Source organism: Oncorhynchus clarkii, chromosome 12 (assembly GCF_045791955.1).
Source record: "Oncorhynchus clarkii lewisi isolate Uvic-CL-2024 chromosome 12, UVic_Ocla_1.0, whole genome shotgun sequence".
Taxonomy (NCBI): Eukaryota; Metazoa; Chordata; class Actinopteri; order Salmoniformes; family Salmonidae; genus Oncorhynchus; species Oncorhynchus clarkii.
The window spans coordinates 68,421,147-68,440,801 of record NC_092158.1 but is presented as its reverse complement, the minus strand read 5'-3'; the positions used below and the strand labels follow the sequence as shown (position 1 = coordinate 68,440,801).

General features: G+C 42.8%; 2 protein-coding genes across 2 annotated transcripts; one reads left to right on the top strand and one right to left on the bottom strand.

The window, feature by feature from the left end:
- The first annotated feature begins 428 nt into the window (after positions 1–428).
- On the top strand, positions 429–8,821 carry LOC139421102 (nuclear receptor subfamily 1, group d, member 1). Its single transcript, XM_071171644.1, has 7 exons — positions 429–937; positions 4,502–4,780; positions 4,892–5,125; positions 5,249–5,904; positions 6,026–6,211; positions 6,351–6,561; positions 7,833–8,821. Exons 1-7 carry the CDS (start codon positions 877–879, stop codon positions 8,027–8,029), a joined length of 1,824 nt encoding a protein of 607 aa, XP_071027745.1. The 5' UTR covers positions 429–876; the 3' UTR covers positions 8,030–8,821.
- Positions 8,822–13,192: 4,371 nt separating this feature from the next.
- LOC139422517 (uncharacterized) lies at positions 13,193–17,050 on the bottom strand. Its single transcript, XM_071173675.1, has 9 exons — positions 17,020–17,050; positions 16,689–16,785; positions 16,427–16,550; positions 16,112–16,269; positions 15,767–15,909; positions 15,281–15,455; positions 14,700–14,839; positions 13,911–14,073; positions 13,193–13,240 (listed from the first exon to the last, which is right to left on the bottom strand). The coding sequence occupies exons 1-9, from the start codon at positions 17,040–17,042 to the stop codon at positions 13,193–13,195; spliced, it is 1,071 nt and encodes a 356-aa protein (XP_071029776.1). The 5' UTR covers positions 17,043–17,050.
- Positions 17,051–19,655: the final 2,605 nt, after the last annotated feature.

The following is a 19,655-nucleotide window of genomic DNA, read 5'->3' as shown; positions in this document are numbered from 1 at the left end:
AATGCTGCCAGAAAAGCTTAATAAAAGCTAATCGTTGTTATTGATCATATTACGATGTTTGAAATGCAATGTTCCTCGCTTCACAAAAGGTTGCATTATTATTTTCGTTGTATCAAGTGAATGTCTGTGGTCACGTCCACATTCCCAACAGACATGAAAAGGGGCGCCCTTTGTGAGCCAGTATATAATGACACGTCCAATTAGATCCAAATTAGACGCTATTTGAATGGTCGATGGAACTTTGCCATGGCTTTGCGCATTTGGTTATATTAAATATTGTGCATATGTCTGTCCTATCCCCTATAGTTAAAAATGGTAGCGTTAAAATATTATTTTCTAACATTTTTCGTAGCCATTTTAGTAGGAGTTACCATCTCCATGTGCGCAGGGGGTTTAAAAGAAAAGCTGATGTGTTCGGAGAAAAAGTGTGTCACTGGGACACGAGGCACTCCCCGGGGGTCACATGGTCCCGTTTTCAGCCCCGTGAGAGCAGGCATGCAGTGCGTCCTCGTTCCTTTCCTAAGGACAAGGGAAACTGAGAAAACCAGACCGGCTTGGGAACTGCGGTCAGACCTACACGGATAGAGCCAGTGACAGCATAGAAGCTTTTCGTAATTGTTTTCGCTGGCAGTGCTCACAGAGAAGTGTTTCACATTACGCGGGAACTTGCTCGATAGCAGCTGCATCCTTTGGTAGTTTATTAACCTTGGTTCTTAAGTATTGTAATGAGTATTCGAACTCAAATAGAGCTTTTATTATAAAGAGGAACATAATGACATCGTTATAACAGAGAAGAGGACCTTCTTTTTGCCAAGAACCTAGCCAGAAGGGAATTTATCCTTTCCTAAACTGTTTTCTATTTTCACCGATATCTATATGAATGTTTTGGAGCTCAGGATGGCAACAACAGCAATGGACACAAATAACAACAATACAGGTAGATATTCAGGATTATCATGTTGTGCGTGTGTAATGGGGTTATGTGTTTTACGCATATTGTTTTGGCTACCTGGCTTGTTGGCAGTCTGTTGAAGCTCTTTACATTTAGTTGTTTATCAGTCCGTAATGCTTAAATCAATGATGAGTTGAATTGTATTGATGTACACCTGTCGATTAAGTAGAGACACTTGTGTATATGGAACTTACGTGGCTGATGGAATCATCCTTGTGATGCAACACTAGATGGGGGAAAGTTCAATGGGTACAGTTCTCCTCATGCCAAACCTCAGTCCATGGCTGATGAGGCTTGAAGTAGGCCTATTCCTCATAGTGTTTATTTTGAATTCTCTGATGATTGTGTGTTATCATTACTGTAGCCTATATATTTTACCCCAACCGTTCTTCATAATTGTCATTGTCAAGGTCGAATTACTGGCCACAGTAAAAGCAAAATTAAGAAATGTTGTATCGTGGAGTTTGTAATAGCCTATAAGTTATCTGTACATTTCATTAAATAAATATTTAAAGTACTATACATTGTTTGATGGTGTACGCGTGGTAGGTAGAACATCATGGTTTGAGACACAGTGCTCTAAAATAGTTCGGGGGGAAGTAGGTCATGTAAGGTGGACGGACATCCCTTTGATGCAGACATCCGCGCATGTTTTTTCCCAATTCACATGGCCCGCCAAGCTAGCCATGTGCGTTTTGTTTTCATTCACCGTTCTCCACCAATCTCCATCGGTATAGAGAGCAAGCTCATTGCATAATTTCTCGTCAGAGTCCCATGGGTGAAGCGGTCTTGGATGCCATGTGTGCACTGCTATTGGATAGCTGGCGGGTGTAATTATTGCGATTCGATCAGGACATCATTCAGTCACGTGTTAGATTGAAACGTGGGACACGAACATTTATGTAAGGCATCATAACTTATTGTTGCTGACATAATTACACAGGCATAACCAAATACTTGCAGGGTGATTGGGACATTCCCTCTCGATATCTAAGATGTCCAAAATAATGAGCTTACCTTTATTATATTATTATTAGGGCAATGCGATAGTAGGTCTAATAAAGCATTTATAGGTTCATTCATTTGAATATAGGTTCAGAGAAAATACATTTTCAATACATACAATTATATTGTACAGCTACAACATAGCAAAGTGAAAACATAGATAAATGCCAAGCTTTTCAGCTATATTCAGCAAGTATGTTGTAAATTACATTAGATTATCTAAGGAGTATATTGTGGGAATTGACTGTCTATCAGGTACCATGGATAGCGCCAGGCGGGAGGGAACGTGAGGCTGTCCTAGAAACAGTTGGCGTGTTCCATGGGGGGGTGTATTGCACAGCCAGTCAGTTTGCCAGCCTCGTTGAATAACCTGCTGTTGGAGGAGCGCACGTTGAGTAAGGGCGTGACTAGAATGTATTCCAGCCAGCCTACACTAGTGCTGCTCCTCAAGCAACGCAAGTCTGCAGTCCAACCCGTTTTCATTCCATGGCTCTCCCATGCATAGCTTTCGATGAACTATTACATTTCTTTCAAATACCTCACTCTGAATGTACGTTTACTCACTAAGACTAGTTCAATATTCAGAGCTATATCTATTGATGTGTTTTCTTCATTTCACGTTGACTTTACAAGTGTTGGTTTAACATGGAAAGTTATTGATTTTGATAGAAAAGCAATCTTATCTTCCACTCACTGATTGGTTATTGTGGGTAATACATTATTTGGGGATAGAAAGTCAGGAGGTGGAAGACAGAGAAAAGAGAGTGAAAACATGCAGTGGAGAGAGAGAGGGGGGAGCATTAATACTATAGCACCAGGCAGGACAAGGAAGTGCACGTGTTGTGGTGACACCTGACCCAGTGACCCTATAAGACCTTATGTTCCATTCCACAGTGAATTATGTTTCTCCTCCAGGGCTGCCTGGCTGGCTGGATTCTGAGATTGGAATGTCTCAAAAGGAACAGAACAGACAAACATTCTCTCACTGTTTGTTCAATCAGGATATTGGAATTCATCCAGTTTTAAGTGTCAGGCTCGCAAAACAGAAGTATAGAGTTTGGTTTTTTTAAGCACAAAACAATGATCCCATCCTTCAATAGGCCCCACCCAAACATAGAGTAGGTGGGCGGCTTGCCATCAATGCAGGGAAATTAAATCACAAAGATGTTTTAAGGGCATCATCAATTAAAGCCTCAACAACACAATAAAATGTCCTGCTAATGACTCCTTAAAACAACACATTATCTCCTCACAAAAACACATAATCTCCTAACAACAACACATTATCCCCTAACAACACAATACAGTTGATCTGGTATTAGAGCACAGGTTAATTGGAGTCAACAGGAAGTGCACAAAGTCTTGGGCACATGCTTTGTAGGTTCGGGTTTCGGCAGGGACGCTGTGTGTGGAAAAGGGTGGGGCACACCATTTGGCATTTAAAAAGCGATTAGCCATTCCTGGTAGCCATGTGCATGGCACCCCCCGGCGACCGGGCACGAGTTGGTGTGTGGGTGGCCAGCTGTGGTGAAACGTGATCCTTGAACGGAACTTGTGAGAATTAGCCTTCACAGCTGGAGAAATTGAGACCGCTGGATTAGAACAAGCAGGAGGGAGAAAGAGAATGAAAGTGAGAGAGGGAGAGGGAGAAGAGAAACAGAGTATGAGCAAAAAATAGTACAGAGGGCAGGGGGTGTGGAGAGAGAATAACAGAGTTTCAAGGAGAGTGTAAAGGGAGAGTTGGAGAGAAAGGGAAGTAGGGCAAGTAAAAGTTGTCAGGAGAGTTCCAACAAAGAGAGAGAGAGAGCGCAAGAGTATCTAAATCCACTCGTGTGGGTGGCTATGTCTGGCCAATGAGACTTCACAACAGCAATAGCACTGACTCTGCCATTGGGCAGGATCCAAAAAGAACGTGATCATTCTCCATGCTGCAATGGCTTCTTCCATAATGTCAAGAATGTTCTGTAGGTGATGCTTGCTCACGTGGTACAACCCACACAGGACAATCTTGCCCTTATGGCTTCCTATAAAATGTACTCTGTGGTCAAGGCCTCTGTTTTGGAAAGAGTGGTGACCACCTCTGAACTAGAAAAATAAACGGAAAGCCAGCCTTTCCTGCCAACATTTCCTGGAAAGCAGTGTTTTTTTCCCAGCCACTTGTCTTCTTGGACTCTCCGCAGTCACTCTGTTGCTATGGTTATCATAACATTGCCACGGTTTCCTTCCATAATTGTCCTGGGTAGCTAAGGGAACATTTGGAATGTATAGAATTATACAAAGTTGCAGCCGCTCCCACGTTTTTTGTCAATGAACATGAATGGGCGCAATATCAATGAACATGAGTGGGCGTCCTCTCTTGAACCCTCTTCCTCTTTACCTCCTCTGTTTTAGTTTCCATCGGTCCTCACTGGCAGTTGACTGATGTCCAATGGTTAGAGTGTCAAAGAACAGAGCACTAACTGTGTCCAATGAAATTATCTCACTGTTTTTAAACCACGCATCCATTCTAACAAGCAGTCCTCTCACTCTTTCTTTTGTCGCCAGGGGGCGTAATCTCCTACATCGGCTCCAGTGGCTGCTCACCGAACCGCACCAGCCCAGTGTCTATGTACAGCGAGAACTCCTTCGGAGCCTCCTTCCCTCCCTCCCCCAACGGCTCCCAGGGCTTCTCCAATGCCTACTCCATCAGTGGCAGCTCCAGCTCCTCCAATGGTGATGATGGCAACTCCTCTTCCGGCTCCGGAGGGTCCCCAAGGCTTAGGGGTCGTAATGACAGCAGCATTTCTCGCTGCTCCCCCAGCAAGTCTGTGGCAAGCCTTACCAGTGAGTAGACCCCCATACCAGAACCCCAATACTTTATATGAATCCAGATTGTGCACCCCTATCTGTCATTCCTGGAACTACAGCCTTAAGTCCTCTTTATGCTTGTAACAGAACTGAATGGGATGGTGCTGCTGTGTAAAGTGTGTGGAGACGTCGCCTCAGGCTTCCACTATGGGGTCCATGCCTGTGAGGGCTGCAAGGGATTCTTCCGACGCAGTATCCAGCAGAACATCCAGTACAAAAAGTGCCTGAAGAACGAGACCTGCACCATCATGAGGATTAACCGCAACCGCTGCCAGCAGTGCCGCTTCAAAAAGTGTCTGTCCGTGGGCATGTCCCGCGATGGTACGTACAGCTTCATATGCTAAAACATGACACATGCAGCCACAAAAAAAGGTTTAATAGTTCTACTACACTCTCATCCCTGTTAGGGCTGTTGACTCAACATGTCTCTTTCTCTCTCCCCAGCTGTTCGCTTTGGCAGAATACCCAAGCGTGAGAAGCAGCGCATGCTGGCAGAGATGCAGAGCACCATGAACAGCATGAACAACATACAAAACGAGTTCCAGCTGGCCAGCCTGACTCACAACTCTCCCCCTTCTCCCACTTCCTCTTCTCCCTGCCCGGGTCTGACTGTGGCACTCCAGCCCCAGGCCCTGCCTTTTGCCCCTTCCCCCTGTCCTCCAGTACAAGCCCCTGCTTCCCCTCTGCCCCCACCATCCAACCAAAGCCCGCCACTGTTGGCCAGCTCTCCACCCCTATGCCCCAGTCCTGGGGTGGACTGCACCATAACGGCCATTGCCCGGGCGCACCATGAGACCTTTGTTTACGCCCACGACAAGCTGGGCGATTCTGCGAGATTGCATAACGGAGAGGTGGACAACTGGGGCTCAAATTATTGTCCTGCTGGCTACCACCAGAACAGCATCAACACAATCTACCACCACAACAACAACGTGGCCCTCCAGAACCATGGCTTCCTGGCCATGTCTGACAGACATCACCAGAACAACGGCAAGCAGTTCCACAACAGCAACCTGTTCGGGAGCCACCAAAGCATTGAGACTAGCAGCGTCCCCCAGGGCCAGAACTTCCCATGGAAAAACCACAAGGACATTGTGCTGGTGAGTCACTGAACAGAACAGCAACATAGAAAATATCTTGATGTCAAAGACTGTCAATAATAGTGGCAAGTAGTCATAGCATATAGGAAAATGCTGATTACGGTTCTCCTCGGTCCTCCAGGCATGTCCAATGAACATGTTCCCCCAAGCCGAACCAAACAAGACCCCCCAGGAGATCTGGGAGGACTTCTCGCTCAGCTTCACGCCGGCTGTGCGTGAGGTGGTGGAGTTCGCAAAGCACATTCCAGGGTTCAGTGCACTCTCCGAGAACGACCAAGTCACCCTGCTCAAGGCCGGCACCTTTGAGGTAGGCATCCGTGAAAAGTGTGCAAACAGATATGCAAAGAAACTTCATACAGTGATAAACAAAAATACTCACAGCTGTACTGTATTGAGAAGATACAATGACTCAACACCCACTCACTTTTCCCTTGCTTCTGTTACAGGTCTTGATGGTGCGCTTTGCCTCCCTCTTCAACGTGAAGGAGCAGACTGTCACCTTCATCTCGGGTACCACCTACAGCCTGGAGGCACTGAAGGGAATGGGCATGGGAGGCCTGCTAGACACCATGTTTGAATTCAGCGAGAAGCTCAACTCCCTAGAGCTCACGGCCGAGGAGCTGGGTCTCTTCACCGCTGTAGTGCTAGTGTCTGCAGGTAAGAACGATGAGAATTCTTATTATTTACTTTAACAACCTATTTAAGCAGTTAGAGCTCAAGTACTGTACTTGTCCTGCCAGTAAATCACCATGACCAATGTTCCCACGGGACTGCCGCGCAGAAGAAATAACAGCCCGCGCAGAGAAGCGTGAGATTGAACTTCACTCAACTTTCTAGAGTTTCCCCCCTTAGTTAACATCATCAACGTTTCCATTTACTGTGGGAATTGTGATGGAATCAAAGAAATATTAGCCAAATATAAATGCAACATACCGAAACTAAACAAACTATGCAAGACTTAGTATGCAAAATTAACTATGCAAGAGATTTTGTTGTAGGCAGAACGCATCGGAGTAGGATTCTATTGCATTGACATGCACAACTCAGCCCATACTCTACACAGACCGGTGTGGCATAACCAATCAGAAATGCAGTAGGCCTATATGCAAATAGACCATTGCCATATATGGATCTGTGCCGTTCACTTTGAACTGGACTGTGTTAACAGCATGAGCGGTCAAGAGTAGATGCGCTTGTTTTGAGGACAAAGCAAGAGCTGCATGCAGCCACGTGTGTGTTCATATCCTTTGATAGTTAAGGAGTTATTAGCCCAGTTATAGATCATATGTATTCAGCAATGGGGGAGTGAATGCTTCCTACAAGAGCACAAACCATGTACATTTCTAGACATCTTTAAAGAGGGAGTTGGATAAATAACTTTTTTTTGTCTTAAAGGAGCAGTGTTGTATTTTGAGAGAGTCTTAAATAAGCTAAGTAGCCTATAGGCAGTAGCATCATTTGTCTGATTCTCTGTAATATTTTGGAAAGTGGTTTCATCAAACAACACCACAACATTTTCAGTCAAGCAATGCATGTTGGCCTACATTGAACACCACACATAGGCTGCTACTTTAGGCTGAATGATAGAACAGCCATTTCCATGTTAAAATGTTATGGAATGCATTTTCTCCATTGTTTTTGATGGGAGGCCATTCTCGTAGGCATACATTATGATCAAATAGCCATAGTAGCCTACTTGACCACTGTCTGACACTGTTACTTAAAGCGGATACAGCCTCAGTGTTCCCAGTAAATGCGAGCTGGAAGTTGCACAGAATTTTCACAATGTTGAAATTTGCTCAGCGCCAAAAAAAATTATGGGGAACATTGAATCTTCAAAAATCACTCACTGTTATGGCATAGTAATGGTCTGTACTAAAGTGTAAAGTAGTCTAACGGTGCTCTCTTTCTTCTCTGTCCTCTTTCAGATCGCTCAGGCATCGAGAACCTCAACTCCGTGGAGCTGCTTCAGGAGTCTCTGATCAGAGTGCTGCGTGCCCTGGTCAGCAAGAGCAACCCCTGCGACGCCTCTCGCTTCACCAAGCTGCTGCTGAAGATGCCCGACCTGCGCACACTCAACAACATGCACTCAGAGAAGCTGCTGTCCTTCCGCATCGACGTATAAGATCGCCACCACTGATGACAAGAAAACCCGTCTGGACTCGTCGCCCATCTCCACCTCACGGACAGTGGTGGTTGGGCGGCTAAGGGGCGGGGCAAGTTGGGGGAGGTGACAGGGGATCTGATTCCGTCTGCTCGCTTGCTCCCTTCAGGGACACCCGCCTCCGAGTTGACTGATGTTGCCATCAGGCCAATGACATGACCGAAAGACAGTGATTGACAACTGATAGGGGTAAGGCCAATAGACCCATGGAGATTAGGGAGACAAAGCCCTCTACATAAATTATTTTTGGAGGTTGGGGTGGTCACAGCTCAAAACTGCCCAGAACAAGTGCCCCCTCTACACCAGCCGGAGGGCGCCAGAGACCATTGGTCGGTTGAGCTGAACCAAAAATCAGCAATTGGGCTTTACTACTATGTCCAATTAGGCCTGGTTCCTTCCAAGAGTCTGTTAGATGCATTTTAAAGCCATCTGCTCTGTTTTATCATGGCTGTAAATGATTAGTTAAATATGTGCAGTGTCGTAAACGTAATCATATTCCAAACTGAGTTTGTACAAATTTGTATATATCTAGCTACAAACGTCAATAAGCTTACTTGAAATGTTTGAAAAATGTGTATAATATATATATTTTTTTGTTAAGATGAAATTCTCTAATGCTCATAGTTATAAATGTGTGGGTACAAATGTGTAAAATACAAATTGAGTGTATGCATACAAAAAATAATATCCAGAACTGTATTTCAAAAATGTTTTATGTAATGAAGGCATTATACAAAAAAATACTTATTTTAATTCCTTTGTGTGATCTTTTTCTGTAGTACCGATTTTGTTATTCTACATCTGTCTGTGACTGGGTTGGAGAGACCTAGCTCACCTAGCTATTAGAGGGCTGTGCTATGTAATCAGTAAGCCACAGGTCACCCACGTCACAACACTCACTGAGGATGCTGACACAACACTAAAGTGGGAATAACAGTTCGTACTGACCAATGACCAAGACTGTACATTTGCTTGGATTAGGTCTTAATTATAGAATACATTTCAAATTTGAGTAACCCAGTGCACTTTGACCTTGAGATGAATTTATTTGAAAGGACATGCTGACAGTCATTTTTTTATTTCACCTTTATATAACCAGGTAGGCCAGTTGAGAACAAGTTCTCATTTACAACTGCGACCTGGCCAAGATAAAGCAGTAGCCCCATCAATAGTAACAGATTATTGCTGTACCTCAAGGTCTTGTCTATAATTATTTCACAGAACACACTACAAGCAGGTGTAAATCTTCTACTCAAAACATTTCTCATGTTCCTGTTTTGTTTCCGCATCCTGTCATGACCACAACCACAAAGTAGTGTTCTGCATTGTAGCCAATATTCAAATATACTGTAGCTAACCAAAATGCAGAATTGTTGAGCACTATCTGCCCGGTAATTGTTACCAAGTAAAGGTATGAAACATACTGCATGTAAGACAATAATTTGGTTAGCAAAAGTCAATGAGCTACAGTCCTGCAGACAAATCGTAGGTTAGAAGCTGGATTATGTAATAATTATGTATGGGTAAGAACATTTCCATGGACACAAGGTTCTCATTAATGAGAGCTATTTGTAATATACTGTACATACAGCGCATTTGGAAAGTATTCAGACCCCTTGACTTTTTCCACATTTTTGTTACAGCCTTAATCGAAATCTACACACAATACCACAATGACAAAGCAAAAACAGGTTGAGATTTTTAGCAATTTGTTTTATTTGTAAACCTGGAAATATCACATTTACATAAGAATTCAGACCCTTTACGCAGTACTTTCTTGAAGCACCTTTGGCAGCGATTACAGCCTCTTTGGTATGTTTCTACACGCTAAGCACACCTTTATTTGGGGAGATTCTCCCATACTTCTCTGAAGATAAGCTCTGTCATGTTGGATGGGGAGCATCATTGCACAGCTATTTTCAGGTCTCTCCAGAGATGTTAGATCAGGTTCAGGTTCAAGTCCGGGCTTTGACTGGGTCTCAAGGACATTGGGACTTGTTCCGAAGCCACTCCTGCGTTGTCTTGGCTGTGTGCTTACGTCGTTGTCCTGTTGGGAAGTGAACATTCGCCCTAGTCTGAGGTCCTGAGCGCTCTGGAGCAGGTTTTCATTCAAGGATCTCCGTACTTTGCTCTGTTCATCTTTACCTCGATTCTGACAAGTGTCCCAGACCCTGCAGCTGAAAAAGATCCCCACAGCATGATGGTGCCACCACCATGCTTCACCGTAGGAATGGTGGCACGTTTCCTCCAGACATGACGCTTGGCATTCAGGCCAAAGAGTTCAATCTTGGTTTCATCAGACCAGAGAATATTTTTTCCATGGTCAGAGTCCTTTGGGTGCCTTTAAGCAAACTCCAAGTGGGCTGTCGTGTGCCTTGTACTGAGGATTGGCTTCCGTCTGGCCACTCTACCATAAAGGCCTCATTGGTGGAGTGCTGCAGAAATGGTTGTCCTTCTGGAAGGTTCTCCCATCTCCACAGAGGAACTCCGGAGCCCTGTCAGAGTGACCATCGGGTTCTTGGACACCTCCCCGACCAAGCCCCTTCTCCCCCGATTGCTCAGTTTGGCCGGGCGGCCAGCTCTAGGAAGAGTCTTTGTGGTTCCAAACTTCTTCCATTTAAGAATGATGTAGGCCACTGTGTTCTTTGGGACCTTCAATGCTGCAGACATTTTTCGGTTTTTGCTCTGACATGCACTGTCAACTGTGGGACCTTATATAGACAAGCATGTGCCTTTCCAAATCATGTCAAATCAACTGAATATACCAATGGTGGACTCCAATCAAGTTGTAAAAACATCAAGAATGATCAATGGAAACAGGATGTACCTGAGCTCAATTTTGAGTCTCATAGCAAAGGGTCTGAATACTAATGTAAGTAAGGTAGTTTTTTTATTTTTATACATTTGCAAAAATGTCTAAAGACCTGTTTTTCCTTTGTCATTAAGGGGTATTGTGTAGATTGATTAAGAACATGTTTGTTTATCCATTTTAGAATAAGGCTGTAACGTAACAATTTGGAAAAAGTCAAGAGGTCTGAATACTATCCGAATGCACTATAACTGTTAAACACCTCTATAACATAAACAAGTCATTTTCTGTTTAAAACTGCCCTAGGGAAAGCTAGAGAGCTCCCAGTGACTAGACACGGGTATTACTGGGGACAAAAACAAAGTACAACTGATGCTGATTGATGAGACTACTGTATCACATTGAAGACAGAAAAACAAGATCCCTTTCACTTGCGTCCACAGTGGAGTGGAATCTGATCTATGAAGAGGATTATCAAACCACCCAACCCCAAAGTGAGGAGAACGTAACCTAATAACTGCAGAAGCTGCTGCACACTTGGATCAGAAGTGAGTCAAACCGTTCACATAACCAACTATTCACAGCTGACATTGGCCCCGCCTGCTGCATCCCAGGGAGCCAATTGATAGTCAGCAGGTGAGGAATGAGGAGCGAAGCATGAAGCAGGGAGGTTAACTGTGACAGTGTGAAAAACGAGGGAGAGCAGGCTCTCAAGTTGAAGTGCCAAGTAGCTCAGACAAACTACCAAAGGGCATGTCTTTTCAAGAATACGAGAGCAGGTTGTCAACAGCTTGTACGTTAAGTTACAAAGTCAGGTGGAAAAAAATAGAACGTTGCTTGTGGAAGCCATTGAAGACCCATCTCAGATCTCAGGCCATTTCTCTTCAGGCTTTTGACAGCTTTCAGGGTTGACTTTATCCAGAGCCATAGGCTCTGTCTGTCAACCCATAGATTATCTAACCACATGCTGTCAGACTACGGGGAGCAAAATAATTCAGAGGCCCAGCCACAGGATCTATGCAGTGTACATAGTTACTTCTCTAGTAGTTATACGGGTGCTGATGACTAGAAGAGCATCAACTTTTGATAAAGAAATAAAAGTTGCACTCTTCATTCGTCACAATGTGATTTATTTATTTTTCACCTTTTCTTTAAGTCTAAATATGAAGAAAACCAAAAACATTTTCACCAAAATGGTATGTTATTTATTTACATGCGAGTCGTAATATTGTTACAACAATACATAGACAAGACAACAGATACAGCTAGAAGACAAAACAGAGCAACATTAGATAGAGTCATGAGATATTTACTAGGGATGTGCAGCTCTCCCTTCATGAATGATTCGATACGCATCTAGATAGCTACATGGGCTATGATATGATACAGGAACGATATATTTAAGTCTTAAATGAATCGGTTTGATTAGGGGAATGAATTGATGCGATTTGTTTCTATTTAGTATTTTTTGTCGTTGCATGAACACATTAATTTTCAATTTTAAAATAATATCTTCTAATGATTAGAGCTCAGGAGCTGGGCCTATCTGAGCTGGATCTGTCTGAGATTACTTCTATAAGCTGAGAGTTCCTCTGTTAGTGATTGTGTGTCAATATCAATGATATAGGCACATGAGCTGAGCCATAGGGCAGACTGAGCATCTACCACCCCACTATCATCAGATTAGGGCAATTTATGCTTTTTGTCCCTCCAGTCTTTAAAAACAAATCTGCAATTACCATCACCCACTCATTAACTTGTCATTTTTGCAGATAAAACGTGTTGAGCTTGTACTAACTATGTCAATATTTATCTTCACAAATTAGCATGGCATTTAATATAATGTAGCATTGGATTTTTAACAGTTTCAAAAGCAAATGGTTTAGACCGTTTGGAATTTTATGGAGCTTATCCTGCTCTGACCAATGTATGTGACCATGCGCAGCTCTCAAAAATGATTAAGGTCCTTTATGAAATTACCCCATTCATGTAGAAATGACCAAATACACTGACTGTTTAAAAAAAAAACTACACAAACTATTTTTTATGGTGACCTGAACAATCTAAAAATCGGAATGATTGAAAACTCCAATCAGCAGTTCGATGCAAGGTGTCAAATCCGGTAGACTACACAACTCCAGTAAAAAAACTACTATACATAGCATTTGGTAACAATGTTCCAGCAAATTACATTGGTTGTCACTCAACTAATAAACCCTATGATGACATTGTGAAAGCCATTTTCAAAGCATCTGAATGCTGAAGGTGCCGCGCTGATGTACGAACAGCCTATTAGAACAGGGATAGGCCTACGTCTAGTTGGCGCATGGAGCTGTCTCTACCTGCACTGTGCTCACAATTATCTGACAGTCATACGCAGTTAAATACATAAAAGTTCAATAGCCTACTGAACTAAAGGAGGACACATTAACTCAGTCATAACACATAAGAGGTATTTTTGGAATAAAACAATGAGTGAAAAACAGTGAACTGACGATTGTAACATTTGAATCAGTTCTGACCGACGCACACTTCATTTGGATTGGTTTGGGCTCCTGCAGACCCATGCACTAGTATCTTAAAACATTTGAACCAGGACCGATGCATCAGTAAATTGTTACATTCCTAATATTTACATATTACAGAGGCAAGAGCACCATTTAGTGATCATGGAGAGAAACAGCCACTTCCTCTGTGTAGACTAGAGAGAGGATGGTCAGATGTTCGGACTGGAGGAGAGGAACTCCAGCCACTCAAACAACATGTCTCACATTGTAACGGAATGGAATGTAAAAATCAATATCACTTACATGGTTGTTTGTAGCTGTGGATTTCCAATTTTAAGGGGATCTCCAAAAAAATACTGACCCCAGAGGGTAAATAATAACTTCAAGAACAAAATAATTTATATTTAAGGGTAGATAACTAGAAGGGCAAGGACAGTGCTCCATCTTTGCTAAAAAGGTGTTTGCTAATACAATTTCAATGGGACTCAATACATCAATAAACAGGTAATGGCGATGGACGTTTTACCTGTAGGAAAGCATTGTCGACCAGTTCTCCATCCCTGCGTACAGAGATGAGTGTAGCTGTGCCTCTGGAGGGGTAGCCCTCCTCCACCCTCAGATTACACACACTAGAGGCAGTCTTCAGGAACACGAGCAGTCTCTGGCCTGGACGCCAGTCTATAGCAAACCTACACACAGGAGAAATACTCACATTGTCAAACACAGGTGTTAAAGAATGAAAACATAATCATGTGTCATTGTGTTTGGAATATGAAAATGTCCACAGATACAAATAAGCTCTCACAGACTAATTCTTGCTTAGAAGCGTTGGAGTATAAGCAATATTATGAACATAAAGTGTTCTAGTGTGATTGAGAATGCATTGGAAAAGGTACTCAATATTGGCTGGCAACTTCTACTCACCTTCAGTAGAACTGAGTAGTTCAGAATACTGAAGATATTCTGTCAGGGGTCATTAAAAACAATCTTTGTTGGGTTCGTAGCTGAGCAAGTTATGGTTGTTGAGTGCTACTCCACGTTTTAGTTTGCAGAAATTGCTCAGTTTGAGTGTGTTGATCTGATCGACTGTATACAACTGTTTTACATTGGTTTTTGTAAGTGTGTGTGTCTCAATGATCCCTCTCCAAGAGAGAGGCAGTGGGATATAGTCTAATGGCTGCTTTTAATGCTTCAGATAATGTGGTAATGCCACTTAAACAGCAACAGGATTCGATCTCAGAAAGAAACATCATTCCACATCAAGGGTCGCGCTTCTATCATCACTGACTGATCTTTGTAGGCACTGTGTGCGTACCTGGAATGCAGGGCCTGAATCTCAGCCAGCATCTCTCCCTGGCTGGTGTAGCACTGCATGACCTCCAGCAAGGCAGCACTGAGATGAGAAAGGCAACCCTTCATTGACACCTCTAACAGCCCTGTAGTACCCTGATACACCTAGAGGGAGGGAGAGAGGGACAAAGTGGGGGTTGTGACTAATGGTGGCAAAAACATGTTATTTTCTCAATAGGTCCCAAAAACAGAGAAATAATATAGACAGATATCTTACTTGACTAAATCTAACAATGATTCCCATCTAGAACACAAGGAATACAAAGGGGCTCAGGGGGAGCTAAGGAGAAGAGGTGTAGGAACTAGGATGGAACCAGACCAGGAGCTATGGAAAATATGTGTAAGGACCAGAAACCAAACCAGGAGTGTATTAATTTGTCGCACAGCGTAGCAAAATGTTTTGCAACGGAATCCGATTACTCGAAAATGAAAACTTTAAGCAACTAAAACAAGAGTTTGTATTGGACAAATTCAAGAAGGTCCCTATACATTTTGTTTGGTTCCTAATGAATACCACCCAGGTCGGAGGTCTGCTGTATTGTTTACCTGGAGGTGGAAGTGGTCATCAGGGCTCCAAGTGACAGTCAGTCTGAGGGGCTCCAGCTGGCCAGAGGTGGACCCACAGGAGCAGGGCCTCAGTTCCACACACAGCTCTGAGGACCCCACCGACAGCAGCCTACACTGCATCACCCCCTGCGTCTCCTCCACATAGCCCTGCAGGCTGGTTGACAGGAGACAGAGGTGAGTATGGACTGGAGCAGGGCAGTCAGGTGCACACCCTCATATGGAATTACCAAGGGACTAGGTTAGGGGTTCTGGTTTGATTTTAGACTGGGGAAAATCTAAATGTTTGTCTTTCTCACATTCATTATGAAATGGGACATTGAATGAGAGTTCTAATACCGGAGTGAACAATATGGAAGTGTGTTAGCTCAAGACTAAAGTCAAAGCAAATTAGTGGAGGTGGGAGAGTAGAAATAGGACGTCTCTGCAAGGATGTATGATTGGTGGATAGTGCTGCTTGTCACTCACGCGTCTCTCAGATGCTGCCAGTCAGCCGAGCGGTCCAGAGTGGCGTCGGTCTCCGCCCTCAGCTGGGCCAGCTGCCCCTCACACACACGCAAGGCATTGTAGGCTGTCTGGAGAGACTCCCCCATCTGCAGGCTGAGATCTTTCTATGGGAGAGATGTGGAAAGACATCACATATCCAAAACATGGCAAAGGACTGATATAAAGTAACCATACAAAAGACCATGTCTGTCAAAAGTCTGCAAATTGTGATAGGACCGTTGCTCTCTTTTTAAAAATTGGAAGGTCGCCATACAGACTAAAGGGTGTGTGTGTGTCCGTGAGAACGCATCATTAGTGCACGTATACCTTATTTTCTAGTGCTGTGACCAGGTTTGTCAGTCGGTCCCGTTTGTGGTGCAGTTTGTCCATCATGTCCCGTAAGGTGCTAATGAGTGCCTCCACCTCCTGGACACCCTCTTTATATTCACTCTTCAGGACCTTCCAGCGGCTGTGAGCCTCATTGCCTGTACACAGAAGACCAGTCATTTCCAAAAGTACTACAAAAGGGGATCTCCCCGACCCCTCGGAATACTATTAAGTGGTACTAAGAGGCCATGGAAGTAAGGATATCTTGAGTGGCATTATTGCTGATTATGTGTTGCGTGTGGATCTGTGTGTTACCGGGGTTTGGGGGGCATGGTTCATTAAACAGCTGGTCAGTTGTCTCCAGTCTCTCCAGAAGCTGCATCATGTCATCAAGCACAAACAACTGTCTGCCCAAAATCTTCTGTTTACTACGACTCTCCTGAACAACAGAGACAGTACTTATAAATGTAATTAACGCAATACATATATTTTTCTTTGACCAACTCCAACATTTTGACGAGTTGTTTGGCCAAGCATTTCAAAGTGTCTAAAGTAGGTGAGGTGTTAACCTACTCACAGATAGGTAGGGCACCATCAACACCGCTTCCCCACCCTCCTGATGCTCTGCCCCATCGTACAAATCCAAATGTACATGGTCGCATCTTTCAAGCAACCTGAAAACGATGGTTCAGAGTCAAACTAAGAAAAGCTAGTTAACGTTAGCAGCTAGCTTGTTTGTCTAGATACTCACATATTGACAGATATTTTTAGGGATTTACAATTAACTAGGCTATTATAAGAAGCCTTACCGCGATTCATAATTTGACGAAAGGCACAATATTACGGAATAGGGTTGAAATACATCGCATAACATTATTAAATTTGATAAAAATGCTTAAGGAACTTACGCTTGAACAGCCTCAGTAGCCATTCTGGTTTTCAAAATTCAGCGACGCCTGTTTAACGTGGAATGTGATTGGATAGATTATTGTCCAATTAGGTTGAAAGTAGGTCTTGCGTCATGAAAAAGGGAGCGGCTTCTTTCATAGCCATAAAAGGCAACATTTATAAGAAAATCTATGTAAAAGCATAGAAATGGTCTGCTTTTTCATTTTCCTAGATTTTTTCAAATTTATTTATTATCAGCACAGGCTCCTGACTACCGAACTCAACAGTACTTTAGACATAAATACACGCCACAGTGCTGGTCTTTAACAGGTGTGATTTGTGACATTTCAATCAGGACACTACCAAGCTAGCACATTTGGTTCCTTGGAAGTTGTGGGAATGGAAGTGTTGTTTGGTTTCACATTGGTTCTGGGAACGAATTCATACGTTTCCTGACCGGTAAAACTGAAAGGTTTTAAACGTTCTGAGAACAGAAGTGAACATTTAGCTTGTTCTGAGAACGTTCATTTTTAGGTTGCAGGCAGGTTCTGACAATGTTTTTCTATGGTTTCTGAAAGTTTTCCTGGGAAGATTTACTAACGTTCTGAGGCTGGAAATTATAGGTTATATGGAGGTTTTAGAATAACTTAACTTTCACTTGATATTTTAATAAGACTTCTAATAACACTGCTAGCTCAGTTTTGGGTTAACTGTTTTGAACTCCAAGCACAGATAGGTCACATGGAAATTATTTTGCTTAGGCATCAAACATGCAAAAACATATATTTTTTAAATTGTGGCATGGAGTCAGTGATGCTCAAACCTATGATCTTCTGTTCTCTATCCATGGAATTAGTCCACAGCGCCACCAGGATGGAGCTAGCATGGTGTGTGTATTTTAAGAGATCCCATTTAAAAGGAAACAAGCACTCATTAAGATCAGGTGTTGCCAATTAGTGTGCTCGGCTAACGCACTGAAACACACTTAATAAGACAGATGATAGAGAGTTTTGTTGGAGCTGAGAACAGAATGTACATGTTCTTAGAACGTTACCAATCTTTTCTTTTTTTTTTATAAAAAAATGTTCTTAATGTTCTGAGAACATTAACTTTAAATAGGACTATGAGTAAACGTGCAGAAAAAAAGTTATGCTGAAGTACTGAAATTCTCACTTAAGAAACTTATGGTTCTCAGAATGTTATGTGGGTATCTTGTGCCCAGAAAATTGTGGGAAGGTTGTATGCAAAATAACCATAGAACAACCATGCTCTCACCAAGCTCTAAGAAACATGGTTCTCAGAATGTTATGTGCTAGTTATTCTTTTTAATAAGAGGGAGGGTACTGCTAAATTCATAGACTGTAAAAAATACATTTCAGGACCTTGACCTAGCCAAGTGTGTACCCAAGATATAATTATTCTATGTGTCAGAGGAACACATTGCCTCAGAAAGTAAAGCATTTTGGTAAACTCTGCTGAGAGTATATAGGCCTAAATAAGTATTTGTTAAAATACCAGTGTTTTAGGTTGCTTCTAAGTTATTCCAGGAAAGTTCAATAGCATAGGGTTCCTAGACTCTTCATCGATATCTTTGATTGGAATTTCAAACTCTAGATCGAGACATGATACATAGTGCTCCACCAATGCTCCTTACAGGAAACATCACTGCACTCTATACTCTGTATAGTTTACTCTGTAAACTGGTAATCTCTGTATACCCGTCGCAAGACCCACTGGTTGATGATTATTTATTAAACCCTCTTCGGCCTCACTTCCCCATATCTGAAATACAGTTGGAAGTCAGAAGTTTACATACACCTAAGCCAAATACATTTAAACTCAGTTTTTCACAATTCCTGACATTTAATCCTAGTAAAAATTCCCTGTCTTAGGTCAGTAAGGAACAGCCCTTTATTTTAAAATTGTGAAATGTCAGAATAATAGGAGAGAATGATTTATTTCAGCTTTTATTTCTTTCATCACATTCCCAGTGGGTCAGAAGTTTACATACACTCAATTAGTATTTGGTAGCATTGCCTTAAATTGTTTAACTTGGGTCAAACGTTTCAGGTAGCCTTCCACAAGCTTCCCACAATAAGTTGGGTGAATTTTGGCTCATTCCTCCTGACAGAGCTGTAGTTACTGAATCAGGTTTGTATGCCTCCTTGCGCACACACTTTTTCAGTTCTGCCCACAAATATTGAGGTCAGGCCTTGAGGTCAGGGCTTTGTGATGGCCACTCCAATACCTTGACTTTGTTGTCCTTAAGACATTTTAGCACAACTTTGGAAGTATGCTTGGAGTCATTGTCCATTTGGAAGACCCATTTGCAACCAAGCTTTAACTTCCTGACAGATGTCTTGAGATGTTGCTTCAATATATCCACATAATTTTCCTGCCTCATGATGCCATCTATTTTGTGAAGTGCACCAGTCCCTACTGCAGCAAAGCACCCCCACAACATGATGCTGCCACCCCCGTGCTTCACGGTTGAGATGGTGTTCTTCGGCTTGCAAGCCTCCCCCTTTTTCCTTCAAACATAACGATGGTCATTATGGCCAAACAGTTCTATTTTTGTTTCATCAGACCAGAGGGTATTTTCTCCAAAAAGTACGATCTTTGTCCCCATGTGCAGTTGCCATAGTCTGGCTTTTTT